The sequence below is a fragment of the Sminthopsis crassicaudata genome, chromosome 1, assembly GCF_048593235.1.
Source record: "Sminthopsis crassicaudata isolate SCR6 chromosome 1, ASM4859323v1, whole genome shotgun sequence".
NCBI classification, from domain to species: Eukaryota; Metazoa; Chordata; class Mammalia; order Dasyuromorphia; family Dasyuridae; genus Sminthopsis; species Sminthopsis crassicaudata.
In genome coordinates, this window is record NC_133617.1 from 669,287,960 (window position 1) to 669,310,638 (window position 22,679).

Here is a 22,679-nt window from a genome sequence, read left to right on the forward strand (position 1 = left end):
CCGGTCACGTGCCGTGGGCCCGGGAGGCGGAGCTGTGCGCTGGGCCGGGGCGCTTCTCGGAGCTTCCCTGGCCGGCTGTGAGCGGGCCATTTTGTCCTTATCCTCAGCCTAGTGCGCCTGGGATGGGCACCGCCCTGAGAAGAGCCTGAATGAAGGCTGGCTCTCTGCGGCTGGAAATCAGTGTTTCTGGAGGGAGAAAGGCAGGGAAGCCCGTGCATTATGGGTGGAGCTGCAGCTTGTACCGACTGCCCTGAGAAGAGGATTATGGGACCAAATGACTTCAGTTAACCCCAGAGGTCGGAGGTTCAGGGAGGAGAGCTCTCTGATCAAACTGCTGGGCAACTGGCAGAAATCACGTCCAGCCCGACGCCCCACGTCATCCCCGAGACCAGGAGAAAAGGGGCGCGCGATCCACACCCAAAATGTGATGCCCCAGTCAGATTCTGAAAAATGGAAGTTTCACACACCCCGCTTAGGGAGGCCGCGAGAGCTCGGCCCGGGGCGGCATCTCGGGACTCGAGTGGGTTACTCTGATATTTAATTGAAAGGGGTTTGCACAGACAAAAGTAATGCAGCAAACGTTAGAAGGAAAGCAGAAAGCCCAGAGAACGTTTCTATAACATCTCCGATAAAGGCCTCCTTTCTCATAAAGAAAACCGGGTCGAACTTGTAAGAATATGAGTCATTCCCTAAGTGATAAATATTGATAAATGCCAGTTTGCAAAGGCAGGGAATGCCTGTAATTGGGGAATGGCTGGACCTCCTGTGGCAGATGATTGCAATGGAATAACGTTGTGCTGTGAGAAATGAGCTGGGTGGCAAGACTTGTGTGAACTGATAAAGAGTAAAGTGAGAACGTTGTACTAGTAACAGCTGGGCTGCATACGACAACTACTCTAAAATGATCCAAGACAGTTCCATGGAGCTCATCCGAGAAAGGCTATCGGGTATCTTCCACAAAGAGAAGAGCTAATCCAGTTCCAATGGATCAGTGATGGACAGAATCAATTCAGAGAAGGAACACTGGGAAATGAGTGTGAACTCTTTGCCTTTTTGTTTTTCTTCCCAGGTTATTTTTACCTTCTGAATCCAATTCTTCCTGTGCAACAAGAAATTCGGTTCTGCACACATATATTGTATCTAGGATATACTATAACACATTTACCATGTATGGGACTGCCTGTCATCTAGAGGGGGTGGAGGGAAAGAGGTGAAAAATTCGGAACAGAAGGGAGTGCAAGGGAGAATGTTGTAAAAAATTACCCATGTGTAAGGGCCCTTTAAATGGGCGGACACAGTGCATCGGGAGATTGAGGCCCAGAAGTAATTTCTGTGGATATTAGGACTGCCCTTGGGCGGGATCCTGGCCATATTGAGATAGTTTTGTAATGGGTGACTCTCTCGCTGATTGGCTGTGTGTGTGACCTCACAGGCCCTATGTAAGCCCACTGCAGGCAGCAACCACCCTCTTTAATCTGGCGTTCTTCACCCTGGCTCCCTAGCCTGGGTGGCCAAGCCAAGATGGGTAGCCAAAAGAGGTAAGGGTTTTGGTAGTGAACACATGGGTCTTCTGACCAGGTGTTCACCAGGGAACCAACAAGTCAGGGCATCAGTTAGGGCATTATGTGAGTAGGTATAATAAAGGCTTTTAAGATTACACGTGGCTGTTCTTGAGTGCGCTACCGGTTATTAAGCTATAGATTCAAGAGATTGTGGCCAGAGACCTTAGAAGGCCTCAGAGGAGGCGAGCCGGGTAGAGTTCACACTGCAAAGGACAGTGGTCAAAGGTATCTGGTGGGTCTAGGATAGACTAGTAATTGTAACTGCCAGGAGAGCACGTTACAAATGGCGCCCCACGTTGGGCGCCAAATGCTGGAACTCTATCTTTCCAGAAATCAGCAAGAGTCAGGATCACTAAACGTCTTTATTCTAGATCTTTACCTTCGCCTCCAACGCCCGGTCACGAGTGCAAGTGAGCGTGAGTTCCACCACCCAAGTTTCTCTTGCTCCTCCCACACAAGTCACTTCCCTCTCTTTGTCTCACCAATCAAGTCAGCACAGAACAGCTGGGGAGGGTCAACCTTAAACAAGTTAATAGGGAACCGTCCAATTGGCAATTAGTCTCACGTGCTTCATCATCCAAGTGCATTGCTCAGTTCTAGCCCTTTACATCCATGCATATGTACTGTCAAAAAAAATGTTAAAAAATAAATGAATAGAAAAAATTAAAAAAAGAAAAATGCTATCCATTTCCAGAAATGATGGTATCTGAATGTAGATCATAGCAGATGCTTTTACTTTTTTTGCAGAGTGTTTTGCTTTTTTGTCAGTTTTTGTCCCACAACAGACTCATGTGGAAATATATTTTGTATTGCACATGTATAATATGTATCAAATTGAGGAATGAGGGTGGAGGGAGGGAATTTAGAACTCATTAAAAAAAAATTAAAAATTATTTTTCTATGAAATTACAAAAATGTTACCAAAAAAATGTATTTGAGACATGTCTAAGCTCAGTTGTGCCTACCAAGCTCCCACCTAGCTTGGCCTATCCGGATACTTCATTCATGCTTGGGATCCTCTTGTTGGGTGTTAAATACAAAGAAAGGTCTCATATGTAAACAAAATATTCACAGCAACATTTTCGGGGTAGCAAAAAAGTAGAACTATGGTGCCCAATAATTGGGGAAGTCTAAACAAATTGTAATGAAGCAGCTGAGTTGTACAATGGTTAGAGCCCTGGTCAGGGAGTCAGGGAGACTCATCTTCCTGAGTTCAAACCCAGCTTCAGACACTAAGTCCCCTAACCCCGTTTGCCTCAGTTTCCTCATCTGTAAAATGAGCTGGAGAAAGAAATGGCAAATCCCTCCGTTGTCTTTGCCAATAAAGTCCCAAAAATGGAGAGATGAAGAGTGAGAACTGAAAAAAGTATTGAACAATAACAAAAATTGTAACTTAGAATGGGACTGTATCTTAGATGTGGTAAGAAGCCAGGAATGTGAGGAATAAGGGAAAACCTGTAGGGATTGAAGCAGATAAAGTAAGTGGAAGCAGGAAAACAGTATAAACCACAAAAAAGTAAGTGGAAAGAACTCCAAAGTGGAGCCAAATCCTGTGTGACTATAAGGAAGGAGGGAGGGACAAATAACTATCCCTCCCTCTTTGCCCTGGAGTGGGGAAAAGCATGGGCACTGAACATGGCTTATTTGGCTTGAGTGCTTTTAGTACTCAGTTGTGGTCCTTTAGATAGAAAGGTCCCTAGGGAGTAGGGGAATGAATCCCTCCAGAACTGTCTGTGACATGGAAACAAAAGGCATCAATGAAACTTGAGTTACAAACAAAATAATTTTAGTTGAATGGTCACTACCCCCTCTTCTTCCCCACATGCTGGAAATCAGAGACATACACAGGTCAGCTTCACAAATTCATATTTATCTGATGGGCCAGGAGGGTTTGAGAGACAAAGCCACAACACTCCCCACCCTAACTGTCCAGCCCCTTGAGCCCAACCCCAATCAGGAGATGTTGATGCAGGGGATGTGTGCCCATCCATCCATGGGCTCCTGCTGGGGTAGCCCAAGGGGAGGGCAGGAAGAAATCACTGACAGGTGTTGTAGATCTGAATCTGCTGGTTGATGGACTGAAGGACACCCTTCATTTTGGCCTCCAGGCCATCCAACTGAGCTGCTTTGCCCTCCAGGGCCCGCTCATTCACTTCATATGTGCCTTCCAGCTCTGAGGACAAACATTTAAACTCTTGGTTCCTGGTTCTGCCCTTTCCAATAATTCTCTGGCCCTTTATTGCTCACCCCACTGATCAGCTCCACTTTGCTCTGAAGTTCACCTATCCCAGAAAACACACCTTCCAGGACTAATTCTGTTTCTAGTCACCCAAAGCCTTTCCCCATTTTTGTCTCCCCTTGCAATCCAGCTTTGTCAGAGCAGATGTTTAGACTTCTCTACCTTCATGCTCCTCCAAGAGGACTCTCTGAAGCTGGGCCTGCATCTTCCCTACTCTACTCCACCCAGGCCTGCCATCTGGTCTTACCATGCAATCTCCGAAGTTTGTCTTGAGCATCCTGTAGCAGTCCCCGGGCCTCATCTCGTAGACGCTCAGCCCTCTCCTTAGCCTGAAGGACACCCTGGGCCTTTCGATCAGCAAGATCCCTCACAGTCTGGTATCGGTCACCCAGTTGGCCCTTCAGCAGCTGTCCAGGAAAGGTGAGTGAAAATGCCAGTGCTATCAGACACACATCCTACCACTTAACTTGAAGAACCCTCCCCAGCTGACCTCATCTGTCTCCAGCCATCCTTTCAGCTCCATCCTTAGATTTCCCCAGGGTAAGCCTTCGCCTCCAGGTAACCATGGCAACGCCTTGCAACCTGCCTTCCCCCTTTACCTGCTCAGCTTCTTGGGCCCGACCCTGGGCACTATTAGCTGTTTCTTCAGCCCTTGTGGCTTCCAGGCTATTCCCAGCCCTTTTCAACTTCAAAGCATCCAGCTGAGCATCCAACCTCTCGGTCCGTTCTGTTGCCATGCTCAGATCCCGCTCTGCTCCAGCTGTCTTCTCCCGAATCTGCACATAGACCATCAAGCCTCAGAATAGACTGCTTTTCTGGCATTCCCAGGCAGTAGAATGCTAAGTCCCATCAGGCAACAGGACCAGAGTGTTTCTGGGCTCCCTTTTACCAATCCCCTAGGTTCTGAACTCACAGCCCCGAGCAACCTTCATTTAGTTTTCCCTTTTCAAGTGTCTGTCCTCAATCTTCCATTCAGTTGCTAAAGTGATTTTCTTAAGGCACAAATCAGTTCATATCTCATCATCCCTAAGACAATAAGCTTCAATAGCTTCTTGTCACCTCTAGCATTAAATATAAATTTCTTTTGGGGAACATTTAAAACTACTCACAACCTGGGCCCAACCTACTTTTCCAGCCTTGCTATATATTACTTCCCACATAGCCAAACTGTCTTTCCTGCTATTCCTCACCCAGGACACCCTATCTCCCATCTTGCGTTTGGATCAGCAGCCTCCCATTTGTGAAACCTACTTATCTATCAGCCCAAGTCTCACTTTCTCCATAAAGCCCTCCAGGTGCCAATGCCCTCTTACCCCAAAGAATCTTGGGTTTGTTTCGTATAGTTTCTGTATGTACTTACATATATATGTTTTCTTGACAGAACACAAGTTCCTCATGAGCAAGGATTGTTTTCATTTTATCCTTACATCAGCCTTTCCCTGCAGTCAGGGGATCAGTGGTAGAGGCAGTATGATTTGGTAGTAAAAAGCTGGACCTGTGTTTATAGCCTGAGAGGCCTCTGTGACTTGGAGATACCATTTAACATCCCCAGTCTCAATTTCTTTAACTATAAAATGAGGGAATCAAACTAGATGACTCTAAGGATCCTTCCTGCCTTAAGACTGTGTTCTTATGGTCTGAGTACCCTGACAAAAGCCCTGGTGGGAGCTCACCCTGCCCAGTGTCTGCTCAGTGCCCTCCGTGTCAGCGGCTGCTCCACGGATAGCGCCTTTGGCTGCACCCTGTGCCCGTCTTGCTTCCTCAAGAGCATCCTGTACCATCTCTGCCTTCTGCTTCTCAGTTTGGGCCCGGGTCCTGCACAGAGGAGTTGGGAAATTAAGATGTTAGAGAGGAAAATTGGGAATCAAAGGGCAGACTTTTCCAGAGCCTCCTGAAGGAATAAGTGTGAATGTTGAGGGTTGGAGGTTGGAGCTGACCATGTCCTTATAGGGCACTATAGAATTTAGATCTGGAAAGGACATCGGAAAGCATAACCTTCTTATTTTGCAAATGAGGAAACTGAGGCCCCAAGAAGTGAGATTACTTGCCCAATGTTACATCACTAGTCAATAATACAGTTAGTTTTTAAACTTCTGACTTCCAAACAGTGTTTTGGTTGTTTTGTTTTGTTTTTTTTTCCTATTTTGGTGACTGATTATTTTAGAGTCAAAAATCTACAGGATCCTCAGGGTATTACAATGGTGTGTTAGAGATAGAGGTAACTACCTTCTGAGCATGATTCTACTTGATGATAGAACCCATGCCTGGGGCTGAAGTACCTGCTAGGGTATCACGGTTAGGAACTGTTCTAAATATGTCAAGGCTGAAGGATGGGGACTGATTGGGATCCTTGAATACTGCTATTTTGTGATGGGTCAAACCTCGAGGTTGGCCATGCTTTGGGTATCATTAAATGTCAGAAGTTTGCACTGGAATATTGAGGGGTTAGAGTCAGAAGTCAGGGATTGCAGCTGACCAGGCCCTCAGCAGGGTCTGAGCTCACCGGGCCCGCTGGGCATCCTGCAGAAGCTGCTCAGCCTGGCGCACATCCCCTGCTGTGCGCTGCAGAATGGTGTCCACATCCCCGAGGCTTCGGACCCGCTCAGCAATCTCATTTGCCAGGTGGTGGATCTGAGCAGGTGATGCTGGGATGGACAGCTCCAGCACATGAGTGGCTACTGCCTCGATGCTGCCAGGGTCAGCTCCCTCTTCTGCAGAAACAAGGACACAAGCTCAGATACACAGACACGTGCTCAGGTAGCCCCCTATCTTGGCTAACTGGTCCCCAGGCTTACGGCTCAAGAAGTCCTTGACATTTTGAATCAGTTCACGAAGTTCCTGGTTTGCCTTTTCCACTCGGTCCCGGGTTTCATTGGCCTTTTCCAGGGCTGCCTGTGCTCGCTGTCGGGCCACACCTGCTTGTAGCCTTGCCTCTGCCACCTAGAAGCAAGGGACAAGCTTGGTCTTGTCTATGACTGTTTCCAAAGTCCAACCCATCCTCTTCTTTTTGCATCTAGTGCTTACCTTGCCCACAAGCCCATCGGCATCTCCCAGGGTCCGCCGCAATTCCTCCTGTGTGTGCCGGGCCCGGCCCAGTGCATTGTCTGCTGTGGCTGCTGCTCCCTGGCAGTTCAGACCCCCACAGCGGCGCTGTCCATCCTCATCCCTGCAGCCAGCCCCGCCACATGGGCTTGTGGCACAGGGAGCATCCCCTGGGGCCCCACATACCTGGTAAAACACAGGCAGTTAGGGCACACATGGGTCTTAGCTTTATTCGGCAGGCGTGGCTGGCTAGAGTGACCAACACAAGGACCAAAGAGACAATCTTTCATTTGATACTTTAAGACCCCATGCCTTCCCCATTCTTTCCCATCTTCTCCCATTCCTCTCTCCTTTTCATAGACTCTCAAATCTTAGCAAAGTGTTATATGGTCAGCGAGGTAGCACAGTGGATATAGTATTCACTAGGATACTTGAAATTAGACTTATTTTTATGAGTTTAAATCTAACAGTCTATGAGATCCTGTTTGGCTCTGTTTTCTCATCTGTAACCACTTTAATCCTATAACCATATCTTAATCATTTTAACCCTGTTTGTCCTATTATTATTGTCATTATCTTCTTAGAAGCCTTAACAGCATCATAGACATATGAATAACTGCTCTAGTGAGGCAATAATTTTAAAATACAGAAAGAGACATGCATTTTTGAAATAGCCAATATTGGAAATGATCTGACTAGATGAGGCATATCTGTTATATGACTTTTTCTTTCTAATTCTCCCCTTTCCTGAATTGTTCGATTTGGGGAAACAGTAGGATAAATGCCTATTAAAAAATGTAAAAATGTTAATCATTATTATTGTATCTGTTTTTAAAACATTCAGAAAGAGAAAAAGTGTAATCTCTTGAAAAAGCTATCTGTCATTTCCTCTTACTCTTGTTACAGAAGTCGGAGAAGTCCAATGTGTGGAATGTTGCATATAATAGATTTTTTTTTTCAGTGTATTTGTTTTAGTGCCTTTTTTCCCTTAATTTTTAAATTTTTTCCTTTGAAAGATTATTTGTTACAGCAGTATCTCTCTGGGGATGGTTCTAAAGAGTAGAGGGAGAAATTGATTTTAAAAGACAGTGATACAAATTTACTTAAATAAAAAAGCAGTCCATGTTAAAAGTTGAGGCCAAGTCTTTGTAAGGTAGGACTAGGGAGCCTTAAAAAAAGCACAGGAAAGTTGCCAGGGAAACCTTTTCATGACTATAAAAGGACAGCCAGGAATCATGAACCTACTTAACCTTGCTTCTTGCCACCCATGCCCATGAAAGAAAGACAGCTCTCTTCTCTCCATATCAGATGTCTGGGAGTTGTTGGGACTCTCCAGACAGACATTTTTGGCGAGCCTGGTTTATCTCCTGGATTAGCCCTCGAAGCAGAATCAGAGGGGCTACCTAAAAGGACCTCTCCTCCTACCTGTACCTAAGGAGAGATGTTTTCTAAAGTGCCCTTCATAAATCTAACCTCTCCTCCTTGATTTCCTGTTTTGACTTATCAAATATCTACATCATGATGCTCATGAGGAGGGTTTTGTTCCTGTCATTGTATCTCCAGCATCTAGCACACAGTAGGTGCTTAATTAATACTTATGATTGAAGAAATAATTTGTTAAAAAGCCCCTCACTATTCAGTCTGAGCCACTGTCCCACTGACACAGACAGAGGATTTGTGAAGGCAGTGCCCAGGAGGGCTTGGCTCCCTCACAACAAACCTCCAACGTGCCTCTGGCTGGCTCCAAACCCAGCTCTCCAACCCAGATTTGCTCTGTGCCCAGCTCACCAGCTCATTGATGCCCGTTAGGCTGAGGCTGTTGGCCTTGGCTGCAAGTTCACCCAAAGCCCTCCGGTTGGCCACATTCCTCCGGTCAAAGCTGTCTCTCTGGCTGCCCATCAAGCCCTCTGCTCGGCGTCGTATACCTGCTGAGTCACTCACAGGGCCAGGTACAGCCAGGGCTGAGCGATTTGCACGATGCTCTGCCTCAGATGACTGGGCGTGGGACTGACGGATACTGTCATAGGCCCCTAAAAGCAAGGCAAAACTCCAGAGACAGCAATATACACAGAGATCCCCATTCTTTGGCCCCCGCGCCAAATCTAGGTCCTGCCTTTGCCTTCATCTCCTCATTCCATCCTCCCGCCTTCTGACCCTCAGGGTCACGGAATCATGAGATGTAGACCTGGGAGGCACGGATGAGGAAATGGGCCAAAGAGACACACATCCCCGGGTTACTCAGGTAGACATTTATGCAGGAGGGGCCTTTACAGTGTGGTTCGGGACAAAGACCAGCCTACCTCTGGTTTCTGCCACTAAAAGCTGTTTGGGCAAGGCCTTGAGCTCCCATGGACCTCAGTCCCCTCATCTATCCAATGAGGGACTTGGACCAGATGACCTGGAGGTGCCCGGGTATCTGATGGTCCATCCTCCCTCCCCTGCCCACCCTGTACTGACCCAGGAAGTTGGAGTGTTTCAGCACATCCAGATGCTGGCTCAGCTGCCTTAGGGTAAGGTTAAGAGCTCGGCCATCCCGCTCCAATCCACTAAGGGCATGGTTGGCATTGAAATTCTCATCCTGGGCGTCTGTCAGCTCTCCTTCCAGATTAGTCAACTGTCCTGTCGCTTCCTCAATATCGTGCCTGATGCGGAGAAGGAGGAAAAAAATGAGGTCCTGAAATAAGTCCCTGTAAATAAGTCTCTGTCCTTTCCCCTCCCCAAGGGCAGACACTGTGCCTCCCTTTCAGACTGAGGGTTCTGTGACTACAGAGCCAGAGACAGGAAAATGGACCAAGTCCACCCCAGTCAAGTGCCCGCACCTCAGATCTTCTGTAATGGCCATAAGCTGCAATGTGGCTACGGCTGTGGCATTGCGGGCATTCACAATGCCCTGCACAGTACCCAGCTTCTCTCTCAGCAGGCGGAAATTCTTCTCAAAGGCCCCCAGGGCCCCCAGCTGGTGTAACTCCCGAGCTCGTTGTTCAAGTGCACGAGTGCGCGAGGCCAGGCCTTGCACAATCCGGTCCCAGTCCCCAAAGCAGGCATGGCACGGCTGGCATGCAGGGAAAACCCCCGAGAAGCCTCGGGCACACTGGTCACAGCGCACCCCTGCCACACCTGGCCGGCAGACACAGTGCCCTGTGGCATGGTGGCACTGAGGGGTCTCGATGCCTCTGGAGTCACAGTCACATGCTGAGGGAGGAGGGAGAAGAGACATGGTTAGGAGGGATGGTCCTTGCCCTGAATCCCTAGTTCTAGGCACAGCCGGTGCTTCCGACCTCCCCGATTCATGGAACTTGGTCATCCCTCTCATGGCTTTGCCTCCCCCTGCTGGCATCTGCTCACCCCGACACTGCAGGCCGGGATCTCCCCAGTGGTTCTCCTGGCACTCGGTGCACATGCGGCCTCCAAAGCCTGCTCGGCAATGACACTGCCCTGTGAACTGTACCAATGCCAGAGTCCCTCAGGAAGCCTCTGAGGCACAACTCCTCCCCGCCAGGAAAAGCCCTCAGGAAACATCACGGCTCCCCTCCCCTGCTGCCCCCCCACCCCCCACCCCCGGTCTGTGGGGAAATCCAGGGTTCCCCAGAGGAGAAGGCCATGCAGAGGAGCTATGAACCTTTGAGACTGAGGGAGCAGATCCCCGGGAGTGCCCCCAAAGTTAAAGGAGGGGGAAAAAGCCCAGGTTGTTAGTGCAGGAGAGCACCAACCTCATTGCAGGAGGGACTGATAGCATGGCTGGGGTGGCAGGAACAGGGCTGGCAGCCTTGCCCACTTGCCAGGTTCCAAAAATTGGGGGCACAACGGTCACAGCTCTGTCCCTGAATGTTGGGTAGGCACGGGCACTGCCCGCTGCCTGGATCACAGCGGCATTTGTCTTGAGAAGGGCACTGACTGCGCTCTGTGCCCAGAAAATTACAGGTGCACCCTGCCAACCAAGAGCCCAGGTCACGGCCAGAACAGGCTCTAAGTTGGACAGGTCACTCTGAACGGTAGGGACTGATCCGCCCTCTCAGAACAGGGGTCCCTGAGGGCTGGGGCTGTTTCCCCCACTTCATGCCTTCCCCTTAGACTAAGGGCACAGTTATCCTTCCCAAAGCTCCCTTCTACCCACCCCATCCCTGTGCCTCCAGGGCCCACACTCACTGCGGCAGCTCTGGTGGGCAGCCTGCCCGTAGTATCCAAGGCGACAATGGGCACAGCGAGGGCCTTCTGAGTTGTGGAGACAGCGCAGACACTGTCCAGTTCGGCGGTCACAGGCCTCGGGGTCCATGGGGTCGATGTTGTTGCTGCATTCACATGACTGGCACCGGCCCCCCGGCCTCAGTGGGTCCCCAAAGTGCCCAGGGGCACACTCCTCACAACGTGGGCCTGCAGGTGACAGGGGTTACCCAACCTTCCAGAATTCACTCAGGCCCACCTGGCGCCCTGCTACTCTCTCGGGCTAGAAAGAATGATCAACTGCAAAAAGTTGATCAAACCACAGAACAGGGCTCAGAGCCCTGCAACCCGACACCTGGGTCTCTCTGAGCTGACTGTCCCCAGACCTGGCCCAGAGCCGCCCGAGGCTTGTTAGATACTTGTTGATTTGCTCACGCAGAGTCAATCTCCGGGGCTGGGCCTTCTGCCCACAGACCGAGCAAGTGATCTCTCTCCGCTCCCCAACACTCACCTGAGGCCCCTCCCCCTCTCACCTGTGTAGCCAGGCTGGCAGTGGCAGATCACTTGCTGGGAGTGCCTGTCCTGATGGCAGGAGGTAGCAAAGTGTCGCTGCCCCCCGGGGCCCTCGGGGCAGGGGCAAGGGCGGCAGTGGCCTCCGGACGCCAGCACCGGGTTCCCATAGAAGCCTGCCATGCACCTGGTGACAAAGGGTGAGGAAACAGTCCGATTTTAGGCCAGGCCGTCTCCCCCTCCTTTTCTGCCCCCTCGGCCTTAGTTTTGTGCCCCTGTTTGTACCTTTCACAGTGGTCCCCCGCTGTGTGGTCCCGGCAGCTCTGGCAGGCCCCAGTCCTTGGGTCACAGTCATCCGCGTGCCCGTTACAGTGACAAGGGCGGCAGCTGGGGAACCCCCACTGTCCAGGCTGGCAGCGATCACAGCGTGGCCCAAAGGCTCCAGGCCGGCAAGGGCACTGCCCACTGGCCTCGTGACACAGGCTGCTGAGGCTGCCTTCGGGGCTGCACTGGCAGGCTGAGGAGACAGAGGTGGAAGCTGGCATAGTGGGCACAGGAGGCTGCTGGAGTATACAGCCAGTGCCTGGGGGGGCTGGTGACTGCTGTTATATCCCCATTTTACAAATGAGGAAATGTAGTTGGAGGGGCCCTGCTAAAGGTGACACAGCTGGTTGGTGTCTGCGGCTGGATTTGAACTCAGGTCTTCCTAGAGCTAGGCCCAGTGCCTTACCCAGCTACCCAATGAGGCCGTGACAGGTTTACAATGTCTGTTCTCACTGCGAGAAGCCAGAGGGGACTAGTGTTGTCCCTCCTTTGCAGGTGAGGCAGCCAGACCGCTAGGTTTCAGTGGCCGGCAGGGCACCTTCCTTTAGGGAGGTGGGGGAGAAAAGGGGCAGAGGCCAGGAGTGGGCTGGGAAGTGGGGGGGGAGGCAGTACCCCTGCAGCCTGAAGGGCCAAAGCCAAAAGTTCCTGGAGCGCAGCGGTCACAGCGTCTCCCAGCCACGTGGGGCTTGCACGGACACTGCCCACCGTGGGCCTGGCACTCGGAGCTCAGAGAGCCCTGGGGGTCACACTGGCAGGCTGAGGAGAAAGCAGGCAGATGAAGTCACGGCCTGGCAGGACCCAGCCCACCTCCTCTTCCCTGCCCTCTGCCCATGGGCTGTGGCTGACCTAATGCTCCATCGTAGACCAGGGCTGCCAGGCTGCGGAGGAGGGGGGCACAGGCCTCTAGTGGGGGGCTCTTAGCAGGCGTCAGGCCCTCCTCGTGGCAGCGGTAACGCTCAAAGGTGGCCCGTCGCTCAAGGGCGCCGGCATCTCCTGCGCTAAACATCTCTAGGGATGACCATCGGGGCACCAGCACCAGCTGGGGGGAGAGGGAGCTCAGGAAGGCGTCCTGCCCTTGGGCCTGGCCTCCCTGGGCACAGACTCCCCGGGCACAGTCTCCCCGAGCACGGCCTCCCTTGGGCCCGGCCTCCCTGGGCACGGCCTCCCTTGGGCCCGGCCTCCCTGGGCACGGCCTCCCTGGTCACGGACTCCCTGGGCCCGGACTCCCCGGGCACAGACCACCCTGGCGATCATCCCTCTGGCCCTAGGCTGCCGCCTTCCCCTCCTCTGGGAACTCACTGAGTCAAAGAGCAGGCTGGGAGTGGGAGCTCCGGGGCGGGCCTCCCCGCCAGCCCGGCTCAACTCCAAGCGGATCGTGTAGGAGAGCCCCGGCTCCAGACAGACGGGATAGGGTAAGAGCACGTATCTGAGGGGACAGGGATAAGGTCAGCCCCCACCCCCACGGGACAGGGCAGCACAAGAGCTCCAGGCCGGGTGCCGTCCCAGCCCAAACTGTCCGTGATTCTCCCGCCCTCTGTGTCCCCTTGGTCTCTTCCCCACGGCCCCCAGGCCCTCCGAGCAACTTGGGGAATCCAAACACAAACCACCTCGGTTTGTGGGAGAGTGGGAGAGAGAAGTAGAGAGCACCCACCCACTAAAACTCCCTGACCCAATAGAAATCCTCCTTTTTCTTCGGTTCAAGGACAGATTGTATCTGGAACACCCTGTTCGGTTCTGGCCAAGTGCCCGTATGTTGCATTGTATTGTGTCCAGCTCCTAATCACCTCTGGCTAGACTGCACTGAGAGAGGTACAGATCACATCTGGTTCACTGTCCCCACTGACCCCATCTGCAATACCGCCTCCGGCTGCGGCCGGGCCCGACCGGCCAGCCAGAGACGTGTCCAGACGGGACGAGAAGAAAGGAGGCCACGGGAACATGTGAAGGATCATGGATTCGGGAGGGCGGGACTGGGCGCTATCCACCCCCAGGCCCTCCTTGCCCAGTTCCCTGACCCCCACATCCAGCACTCGGACACCCAAATGGTTCTCTCGTGAATCAGCAGAATGAGGAGGGGGGGGGGAATGGTAGGGGTCCGATGTCGGCTCTACTTAGGCCAAATCCACCACCACCATCACAGCTGGCCCAACCGGGCGGCCCCTCCGAACTTCCCCATCACTGAGATGTTTACAAAGGATTATTCTGGAGGGGATCCCAGCGAGGGGGTGGGAGCCTGGACCCCATGACCCGCTGGGTCCCTCCCAACTCTGAGCCTCAATGGCCCCCCTCCATGTGCCCCACCCTCCGGCCAAAATGAGTTAGTCACCGCTTCCTGGCACGCCCTGCGTTTTCCTGCTCCTGCTCACACTGTTCCCTTTGCCTGGAACCGGTCCTCACTCCCACCTGCTAAAATCCTACCCAGCCCAGCTGAAGACCCAGGCCCCGGAAACCCCTCCGGCCAGGGGCAGCCTGGAGCCGTGGCGCCCCCCTCTCGGGCCCTGCCCACAGCTGTCTGGTCCGGGATTATTTGTGTGGGGACATCATCGCCCTAATTAGATCAGGAGTCAAACAGCCACCCACAGCTCTCCCACGGATGGCCCCCGAGTGGCTAAAATGTAGCTCCTCTCGGACAGTAACAAGTTGGAATGTTAATAAAAAAGGATACATAAACATGGGGTTTTCAAAGTCAAAATGTAGCCTGCGGGCATTCTTATATTCCTCTTTAGTCTCCCTTTCTCTGCATGTCCTGAGCTAGTCTACAAATTCCTAAAAGACAGGAATGGAGCCTCTCGTTTTTGCCTCTCTCAGACCACAGTTGTGGGGCTTAGCGTACAGAAGGAGCTTGGAAAATGTATACGGACCCCCGCTGCCTCACCAAAAACAGAGTGAAAAAGTATGGAAGGACTTCATCCCATAATCCCACAGACACGCAGGGGGCTCTACAGGTCAGAGTACTTCGCCACACACCTCTCCTGGGAAGAAAGGGAACCCAGAGAGCTGGATAGTCCCATCCTAGCTCGGGCATTTACTAACTGGGCGATTACTCAGCCTTTCTGAGCCTCAGTTTCCTTATTTGTAAAATATAGATAACACTTGCCAAAGACATGAAGAAAGTGAATGGATGAATGGACAAAGCATTTGTTAAAGGCTAGCTATCTGCAAGGAGCTCCGACAAATACGTGCATTATTATCAGCCTTTATCATTTTTAATCTGCTGAGCAGCCCCAGGAGATGATGAAATCTAAGTCCTGAATTTTGGAGATGAAAGAATTGAAGGTGGCTCCAGAGGGAGGGCTAGATTGCAGGTCCACCATCCCCCCCCAAGCCAGGGCTCTTCCCGTCTCTAAATTCATCCGATCCCATGAGTTAGAGCTGAAAGGGCCCTAGGGGTCACAGAGTAACCGCCCCGCTAATAAACGCCAGAACTAGGGTGTGAGTGTTCAGGTCTCTTGATTCCAAATCTAGACTCTTTCTTCCATGAGGGGTGTGTGGGGAAGGACTTTGGGACCTCTAAAGCCCCCTGCATACTGGTGAGGCAGTTTATCTCGTTTATATAGATGATACATATAGATAAATGATAGGATAGAATTATATAAATATATAGATAGTGATACATATAAATGTAAGTGGTAGATGTAAATACGTGGACATTGACAGACACAGGCAGTGATAGAGTGAGCGATTGTTTCTCCCCCACTCTGAAATCCAGTTGAGGGAATTGGTGGCTCCTTGTCTGACCATTGCTGCACAGACACAGACAGCGGAGCCCTTGGGGGCGGGGTTCGGCTACTTACACTTTACAGGAGGAAATCAGGAGGGCTCTGCCCCACCCCCTCACCTGGTCCCAGGCTGCAGCATCCCCCGGAAGTGGTCATCCTCAGGCACGGTGTTGCCGCAGGGGCTGCTGGGAGAGATAGGCCCTGGACGCTGCACAGTCAGAGTCACCTCTGCCCACTGCTCCGGGACCTGGGGGGGGTTAGAGTTCGGTCTGTGGGGCCTTCACCCTGGGGGTGGGCCAGGAGCAGTAACTGCAGTCGGCTCTGAAAGGGCTCGAAGCTGCCCTGGGACAGTATTCATGCAAGCGTTATTACCTCCACTTTGCAGACAAGGAGACCAAGGTTCAGAGGGCACTGATCCCTAAGTGGGAGCTGGGATTCTGAGCCCGATGTCCGATGGGAAGCCCAGTCCCCCCAGCCTCCCTGAAGAGCGCCCTTGAGCATGGGGGCAATTGCGTGCTGGGTCTGGTACGCTGCGGGGGAGGCTGGCGGGTGAAAGGGGAGTGACCAACGGGGGCGATGCGGAGGTCTTTATGGGCCAGCGAGGAGGGGAGCCAAAGATCGGGGGGCCTTGGGATGGAAGCTGGAGAAGAGGGGAGCAGACCTGGGGCTCATATCGCAGGAGCAGCTCGTAGTCCATGGCCCGAGACACCGAGTCCACCAAGAACTCGAGGGCCTGGCCCTCCCGTAGCCGCACAAAGCCCACACCCGTCCAGGAGGCTGCCGTCCCAGGGTGTGCCATTCTCTCCATTACTTCCAGGGCCTGCCAGGAAAGCAGACTGTTCGGTGGGCCTAGAATGCTGCCTCCCCGCTCCCCAGCAGGCCCTCCGGCCTCCCCTCCCCACACCCGTGGCTCCCACCTGCCCACGGGCGGCCTCAGCTTCGAAGGTGAGATGGTCCAAGAATGGCAGGAAGTACCCAGGCTGCACCTGGTCACAGCGTCGCCCAAACATGTGTCGGCGACAGCGACACTGCCCCGAGTCCTCCGCGCACCTGCAGAGTCACCCCGCTTCCAGTCACTGGCTGACACACTCCCCTCAAATCCACCCTCTCCCCCCACCCTGCCTGCACCCTCCCTCAGGGCAGCCGGGTGGCCAAGCCTCGGAGTGCTGGGCCTGGGGTCAGGAGTTCAAATCCGGCCTTAAATGCTAACCGTGTGACTCTGGGCATGGCATGTACCACGTTTCTCTCAGTTTTCCCATCTGCAAAATGGGCTGATGAAGAAACTGACCCTCTCTTCTAATCATGAACTGATTCCTCTGAATCCCTTTTTTGGGGGGAGGGGACACATTTGGGATGGAGTAACCCAGGGTCACACAGAGAGTAAGTAACAAGGCTGCATTTGAACTCGGATCCTCCTCACAGACTAACATCAACTCCCACACAGTATGTTCTTAATCCCCCTAGAAAAACACTCACCGGGGTTCCAGAGCACCTCCCACATCACAGTCACACGGGCGGCAGCCGAGTAAGTCATGGCTCAAACCCCAGTGATCGGCCTGAGGGCGGAGGAAAGGGTCGCACGGTGGGGGGGCCTCTCCCCAGCCCCCCATCTTTCCCCCTCGCTGTCCCTTAGGGACCACCCCCATCTCAGGGCCTCACCAAGCATCGCTCACAATGCCTTCCAGTCACCAGGCGCTTGCAGAAGCAGGCCCCGCTGCCGGCGTCACAGGGAGGGCCCCCTGGCACTGTGCCCCGGGGGTCACACTGGCATCCTACGGGGCAGGAGTGCGCCCATCAGCAACAGCCCCATTAGTATCTCTGGGCTTGAGATGGGCGACACAGGGTTCGGAGAGGCGGGTGAGAGGGCCGGAGGGGGGAGGAGGCAGGGGCGGGGGAGGGGGGCAGCCGGGAGGTCAGGGTCACGTCAGGGGAGCAGGAGATCCAGGGCCCACCGTCCTGCGGCCCCAGAAGCAGAAGTTGGGGCAGATTAGGGACAATGAAAGCTCCCAAATGCAGGACTTGGAGATTAGAGTGACCGTGATACGTATGGAAATAAGAACTGGCACATGCTTCCCCTACATCGGATACTGCTGATGGGGAGGGGGGAGAAAATATGGGGTGCAAGGTTTGCAAGGCTGAAAAGTTCCTTTGCACGTCTTTTGAAAAACAAAAAGCTTGCATAAAAATGTTTAAATACAGAGAAGAAGGCCGTGCCTGGGTGGGGAGCAGGCACTGGGCCATGTGGGGGCGGGGACGTCAGGATGGGGAGCACGTACTCTGGCAGCCCTGCGGGTCAGCGGCGCTCAGACCAAAGTAGCCCTCTCTGCAGCGCTGACATCGGGGGCCGGCCACGTGTTCCTTGCACCGACACTGGCCGGACACCAGCCCCAGGGCAGGGTCATCGTGAGGGTCACAGAGGCCGCCGTCGCGGGCGCCCGCAGGGTCACAATCACAGGCTGCAGGGCAACAAGACGGTCACTGCCAGGCCCCGGCTCCCCCGTGACCCCCCCCTTCTCCCCCCCCCCCGCCCGTCCCAGGCTCACGGCGGCACGCAGCCGGATCCCGCAGATCCCGCGCGGGGTCTCGGAAGTAGAAGGGGCGGCAGACCTCGCAGCGCCTGCCCGCCGTGTTGTGCTGGCAGTCCTCACACACCCCTCCGCTCGTGTTTCCGGAGGCCAGAAACACCGCCATGTCGAAGTGGCAGCTCCGGGAGTGCTGGTGACATTCGCACCCTGTGGGAGGAGGGGGCGCACTGGGGGGATCCTCCCGGGCACTCGGTGCCAAGGCTGCCAGCGGGCACTGCCTCAGCCGAGCTCTTCCCTGTCTCTCCCTTAATAGGCAATCATATTTTAGGAGTAGACGAGTTTAGCTCACATGCTTCTGTCGCTAAGAGAACACGCACCGAACAGAAATAGAGCCTGTCACCCTGCTTCTTGTTCATGGAGACCTCTTGGTTTGGTGCCCTGTCCCTTGGACCCCTCCCACCCGTGACTTTCAGTCACAAGCTCCCACCATCTTTCCCCATATTCAGTTTTATTTATTTCCGGTTTCTCCTCCCTATCCATCAAGAAGAAGGAACCGGGGCAGCTAGGTGGCGCAGTGGTTAGAGCACCAGCCCTGAACTCAGGAGGACCCGAGTTCAAATCTGGTCTCAGACACTTAACCCTTCCTAGCTGTGTGACCCTGGACAAGTCACTTAACCCCAGCCTCAGGAGAAAAAAAAAAAAAAAAAGAAGGAACACAAACCCGCCATACCCCACCTCCAAGGCTGGCCCCTGGACACCCCGTGGAGAATTTTAGAGCCCCCATTTTCTGTGGCCCAGCAGTGGGCAGACACGTCCTCCCTGCCTCCAGCCAGAGCTGTCGCTGTGTATGTGTGCTGGGGGCTGGGGCGCCCGGCCAGGGAGCTGGCAAGCCGGGCACTCACTTTTACAAGCATGGGGACGGCCGTCCTCGGCCGGGCGCCAGGGCAGGTCGTGGTAGAAGTCCTGGCAGCTCTCACAGTTCAGCCCCCGGGTGTTGTGTTTGCACACACAGGCCCCATGTACCTGCAGGCGGGGGAAGGCCCAAGTTGAAGGCCTGAAGCCCCTGGTGCCCCCTGCCCCAGCCCCACCCCCGCCCGTTCTCACCATGCCCTCAGCGTGGGCCGGAGCACCAGGAGCCCGGGCACACTGGGACGCGTGGCCGTAGCAGAAGCAGTTTCCTCGGACCACCAGCTCGTAGAGAGCATAATAATATTTTTCTCGGATTTCCCTGCGGGGGTCCAGCAGATTGTCCCCCAAAGTATGAAGCCGCGTCAGGTTCACCCGGAGGTTTGTGATCTTCAGGAGGTCTAGAGGGCGGGAGCAGCAAGGACAGATGGACACGGAGTCCAAGCTCCCCAAGCCCAGCCCAGAGCGCCCTGTCCCCAGGTCCAGAGAAAACTGTGCTCCCAGGTCCTGGGGGGTCCTCGGCCCAGCCCAGAGCGAGCCCTGTCCCCAGGTCCAGAGAAAACTGTGCTCCCGGGTCCTGGGGAGTCCTCGGCCCAGCCCAGAGCGAGCCCTGTCCTCGCATCCGGAGAGAATGGGGCTCCCGTGTTCTGGGGGTCCTCGGCCCAGCCCAGAGCGAGCCCTGTCCCCAGGTCCAGAGAAAACTGTGCTCCCGGGTCCTGGGGGGTCCTCGGCCCAGCCCAGAGCGCCCTGTCCCCAGGTCCAGAGAAAACTGCTCCCGGGTCCTGGGGGGTCCTCGGCCCAGCCCAGAGCGCCCTGTCCCCAGGTCCAGAGAAAACTGCTCCCGGGTCCTGGGGGGTCCTCGGCCCAGCCCAGAGCGCCCTGTCCCCAGGTCCAGAGAAAACTGTGCTCCCGGGTCCTGGGGGGTCCTCGGCCCAGCCCAGAGCGAGCCCTGTCCTCGCATCCAGAGAGAATGGGGCTCCCGCGTTCTGGGGGTCCTCGGCCCAGCCCAGAGCGAGCCCTGTCCTCGCATCCGGAGAGAATGAGGCTCCCGCGTTCTGGGGGTCCTCGGCCCAGCCCAGAGTGGACGCGCTCTGTCTGAGGTCTGGGCTTGGGAATGGGGGGGGAAGGCCGCTGGTGTCCCAGGCAAGGGCAGACTTCCTGGAGACAGAGACCTTGGGGGTGGGACTTCCAGCTGCCGCTGTCAGGCTCAGAAATGCTGCTCCCACCCAGCTTAGAGCTAAAGGAGACCAGAGCAGCTGCTCCGGGGGGAGCAGGAAGGAGCCAAAATAGCCCCCACAGCCCCGAATAGCACTGGGCCCGAGGGGGGGAAAGGGGCCCGTGACATGGGGCTGTCGCCACACTTACCCTGGATCCGGGAACTATAGGGATCTGTGATGGGGATGGCTGGGTCCAGCACGCGGTAGATGACCTACGGAGATCCCGAATCTGGGGGGGTGGCCAGGGAGACCAGGCCCGCCCCGGCAGCCCAAGGCCCCTTCCCCTCCGCAGCCCCCTCCTCAGAGCCCGAAGGCTGGGCCCTCTCACCTCCCCCTCGGTGGATGGCTCGATTTCTGAGTAGCGAGACTCGCAGACCACATCGTCCACCCGATGGGGCGGGGCCAGAGGGACCCCGGGGAAGTCAGAGCCACAGTCGTAGGAAAAGTAGCGATAGACCCGCCAGGTCCTCCCGAAGTCTGAGGAGCGTTCGACCAGCATGGCGGCCGGCCGGAATGTCTGGGGGTGTTAAGGGGAAGGGGAGTCGGGGGGGGTCCAAGGGCCTTCAGAGATCATGCGTGATCACAGGGAGGTCACCGAGCTGGAGGGTCACCAGGGGATCCCCGGGGTCACAGGGCTGTAAATTGGGAGGGATCTCCTGATGAGGAAACTGAGGCACAAAGATTGTTAGTTTGCCCAAGGTAAGTCCCTGGGATCACAGGCTTTTGATGGCCATGGGAGGAAGAAGGGTCACAGGTGACTGGTTGTCACAGGACCCCAGGGAGTCCAATCCCTTATTTCCATTCCTTTTACCTTGAAGGTCATAATAAGGTGGGTAAAGTGGAATTCAGCCTCCAAGTCCAGCTGGATGGTGACGGCGGACACTCCTGGTGGGAAACATTGGAGCAGTTGGCACGAAGGTCCCGCTTTCCTCCCCAAGGCTGACAGCCCCCTCTCAGGCTGGTTCGCCCCCAGTGCCCTCCCCCGGCTCTTCTGTCAGCCTTTGGGCAGGAGGTGTTCCAACGCTCTCGGGCCAGGGCTCCCTTTCCGAGCGGCCCGCGACGCCTGCTGGGGGGTCTCACCATTTTCCGACTGCCACCAGGCTGAGCGCCGCTGGGGGGCAAAGCTGGTGACCACGTTCTGGATGCGGTGGCTTTGCGGGTGGCGGGCAGAGAAGGCGTGCCGAGAGTCACACAGGAAACACTTTTTTTCATCCTGGAGGGACCCTCCCCCACACACCACAAAGATCAATCAGAGAATCTGATACCGGGTGGGTTCCACGCAGAGAGGAGAGCTGAGGGGAGGGGAGAGGACCTGACCAGTCCAGAGTCGCCCCCACTGCAAGAAGGGAGGAGAGGACTCCCAAACCCGGGCTCTCCCCAGCCCTCTCTGCCCGAGTCCGGATGGCCGCGGGCCAGCACCCGGTCCAGCTCCCCTGATCTGCTCTTCCACCTCCCCCCCAGTGACCCACCTGCAGGTGGCTGACTATACAGTAGGGCTCAGGGCCTCTGAGCCCACAGGTGGACGAGGCTGTCAGTCTGTCTGCTCTGCCCACCAGGAGATCTCCGGTGGCCGGGTAGCAGCTTCCCCTGGAACAGCCGGCCGAAGGCAGGTCGGGGCCCTGGGCCGAGGCCTTGGCCAGCACTAAGGAGAGGTCGGTCAGAGAGGGGGCACGGAGAACTACCCACTCCCAAGGCCCGGACTCACTCAGAGATGGCGCTGACACCCTGTCTTCTGTGCCCCTCCCCCCCACAAGGGCCCAGCAGTGGAATCGATATCCCCTCCCCCAAAGCAGTCACCTGCCAAGATACCCCTGATAGCACCAAGCCAGGGATGGCCAAGGAGGGGGCACTAGGGGATGGGCAGACCAGCTAGTCCCCAGCGACAAGGGATCCCGGCTAAGGTCCCTAGGTTTCCTCCCTACAGAAGAGTTCGAGTCCTGAACACATTTTCGGGTCCTGAGCAGCCTTACAAAGCCCAGCAGCGGGGATCGGGACCCCCTTCCCCCATCCCTTCCTTACCGATTAGGACCAGCAGCAGCCACAGCTCCAGGCTCCCTGGGCCCCACCCTTGGTGCCCCAAGATCAGCCTCATCCTGGTGGAGGGGCAGAAGCTAGGGAGGGAGGTGGGTGAGTTACAGGAGTGACTGGCAGCTCCCAAGATGCCCCCTTTCAAACCAAGCTCCAGCCCTGGCCCCCCAGGAGGTAGCTTTGTCCTAAGGCAGCCCTCAAACCCCTGGCTCCTCGGGTAGGGTCTGGCTCCAGTTCCTGCCCCACCCCCGGGGCTCCCAATTCTCCCAACGCTGGGATCCTAACCCGTCCTAGTTTGGGATCTCTGACTTTGGAGAAAGTTGGGAAGGGCAGCAGCTAGAGGAAAAGCCTGGCCTGGAGTAAGGCAGAGCCCAACCAGGATGGGGTGACTAGACTTCCTTCCCCAGGCTCTCCAGGGAGTTCAGCCTAGCTAGGACTGGATGGTT

At 55.0% G+C, this 22,679-nt stretch overlaps 1 protein-coding gene across 3 annotated transcripts; it reads right to left on the reverse strand.

The window, feature by feature from the left end:
- Positions 1-1,470: 1,470 nt before the first annotated feature.
- On the reverse strand, positions 1,471-22,638 carry LAMB2 (laminin subunit beta 2). Of its 3 annotated transcripts, XM_074283251.1 has the most exons (34): positions 22,519-22,638; positions 22,225-22,316; positions 21,675-21,847; positions 21,286-21,418; positions 21,017-21,090; positions 20,534-20,722; positions 20,354-20,417; positions 19,187-19,389; positions 18,985-19,105; positions 18,101-18,289; positions 17,834-18,013; positions 17,217-17,329; positions 17,034-17,113; positions 16,475-16,607; positions 16,219-16,377; positions 15,677-15,804; positions 13,138-13,264; positions 12,685-12,877; positions 12,451-12,594; positions 11,800-12,031; positions 11,538-11,701; positions 10,990-11,214; positions 10,554-10,771; positions 10,189-10,285; positions 9,663-10,035; positions 9,301-9,485; positions 8,632-8,873; positions 6,826-7,029; positions 6,597-6,741; positions 6,305-6,512; positions 5,475-5,616; positions 4,401-4,577; positions 4,049-4,208; positions 3,417-3,735 (listed from the first exon to the last, which is right to left on the reverse strand). In XM_074283251.1, exons 2-34 carry the CDS (start codon positions 22,295-22,297, stop codon positions 3,599-3,601), a joined length of 5,385 nt encoding a protein of 1,794 aa, XP_074139352.1. In that variant the 5' UTR covers positions 22,298-22,316; positions 22,519-22,638; the 3' UTR covers positions 3,417-3,598. The 3 variants fall into 3 exon arrangements, with proteins under 3 accessions (XP_074139353.1, XP_074139352.1, XP_074139351.1); XM_074283252.1 differs by lacking the exons at positions 3,417-3,735; positions 22,519-22,638 and adding an exon at positions 1,471-2,185 and having other exon boundaries at positions 22,225-22,512; XM_074283250.1 differs by lacking the exon at positions 22,519-22,638 and having other exon boundaries at positions 22,225-22,512.
- Positions 22,639-22,679: the final 41 nt, after the last annotated feature.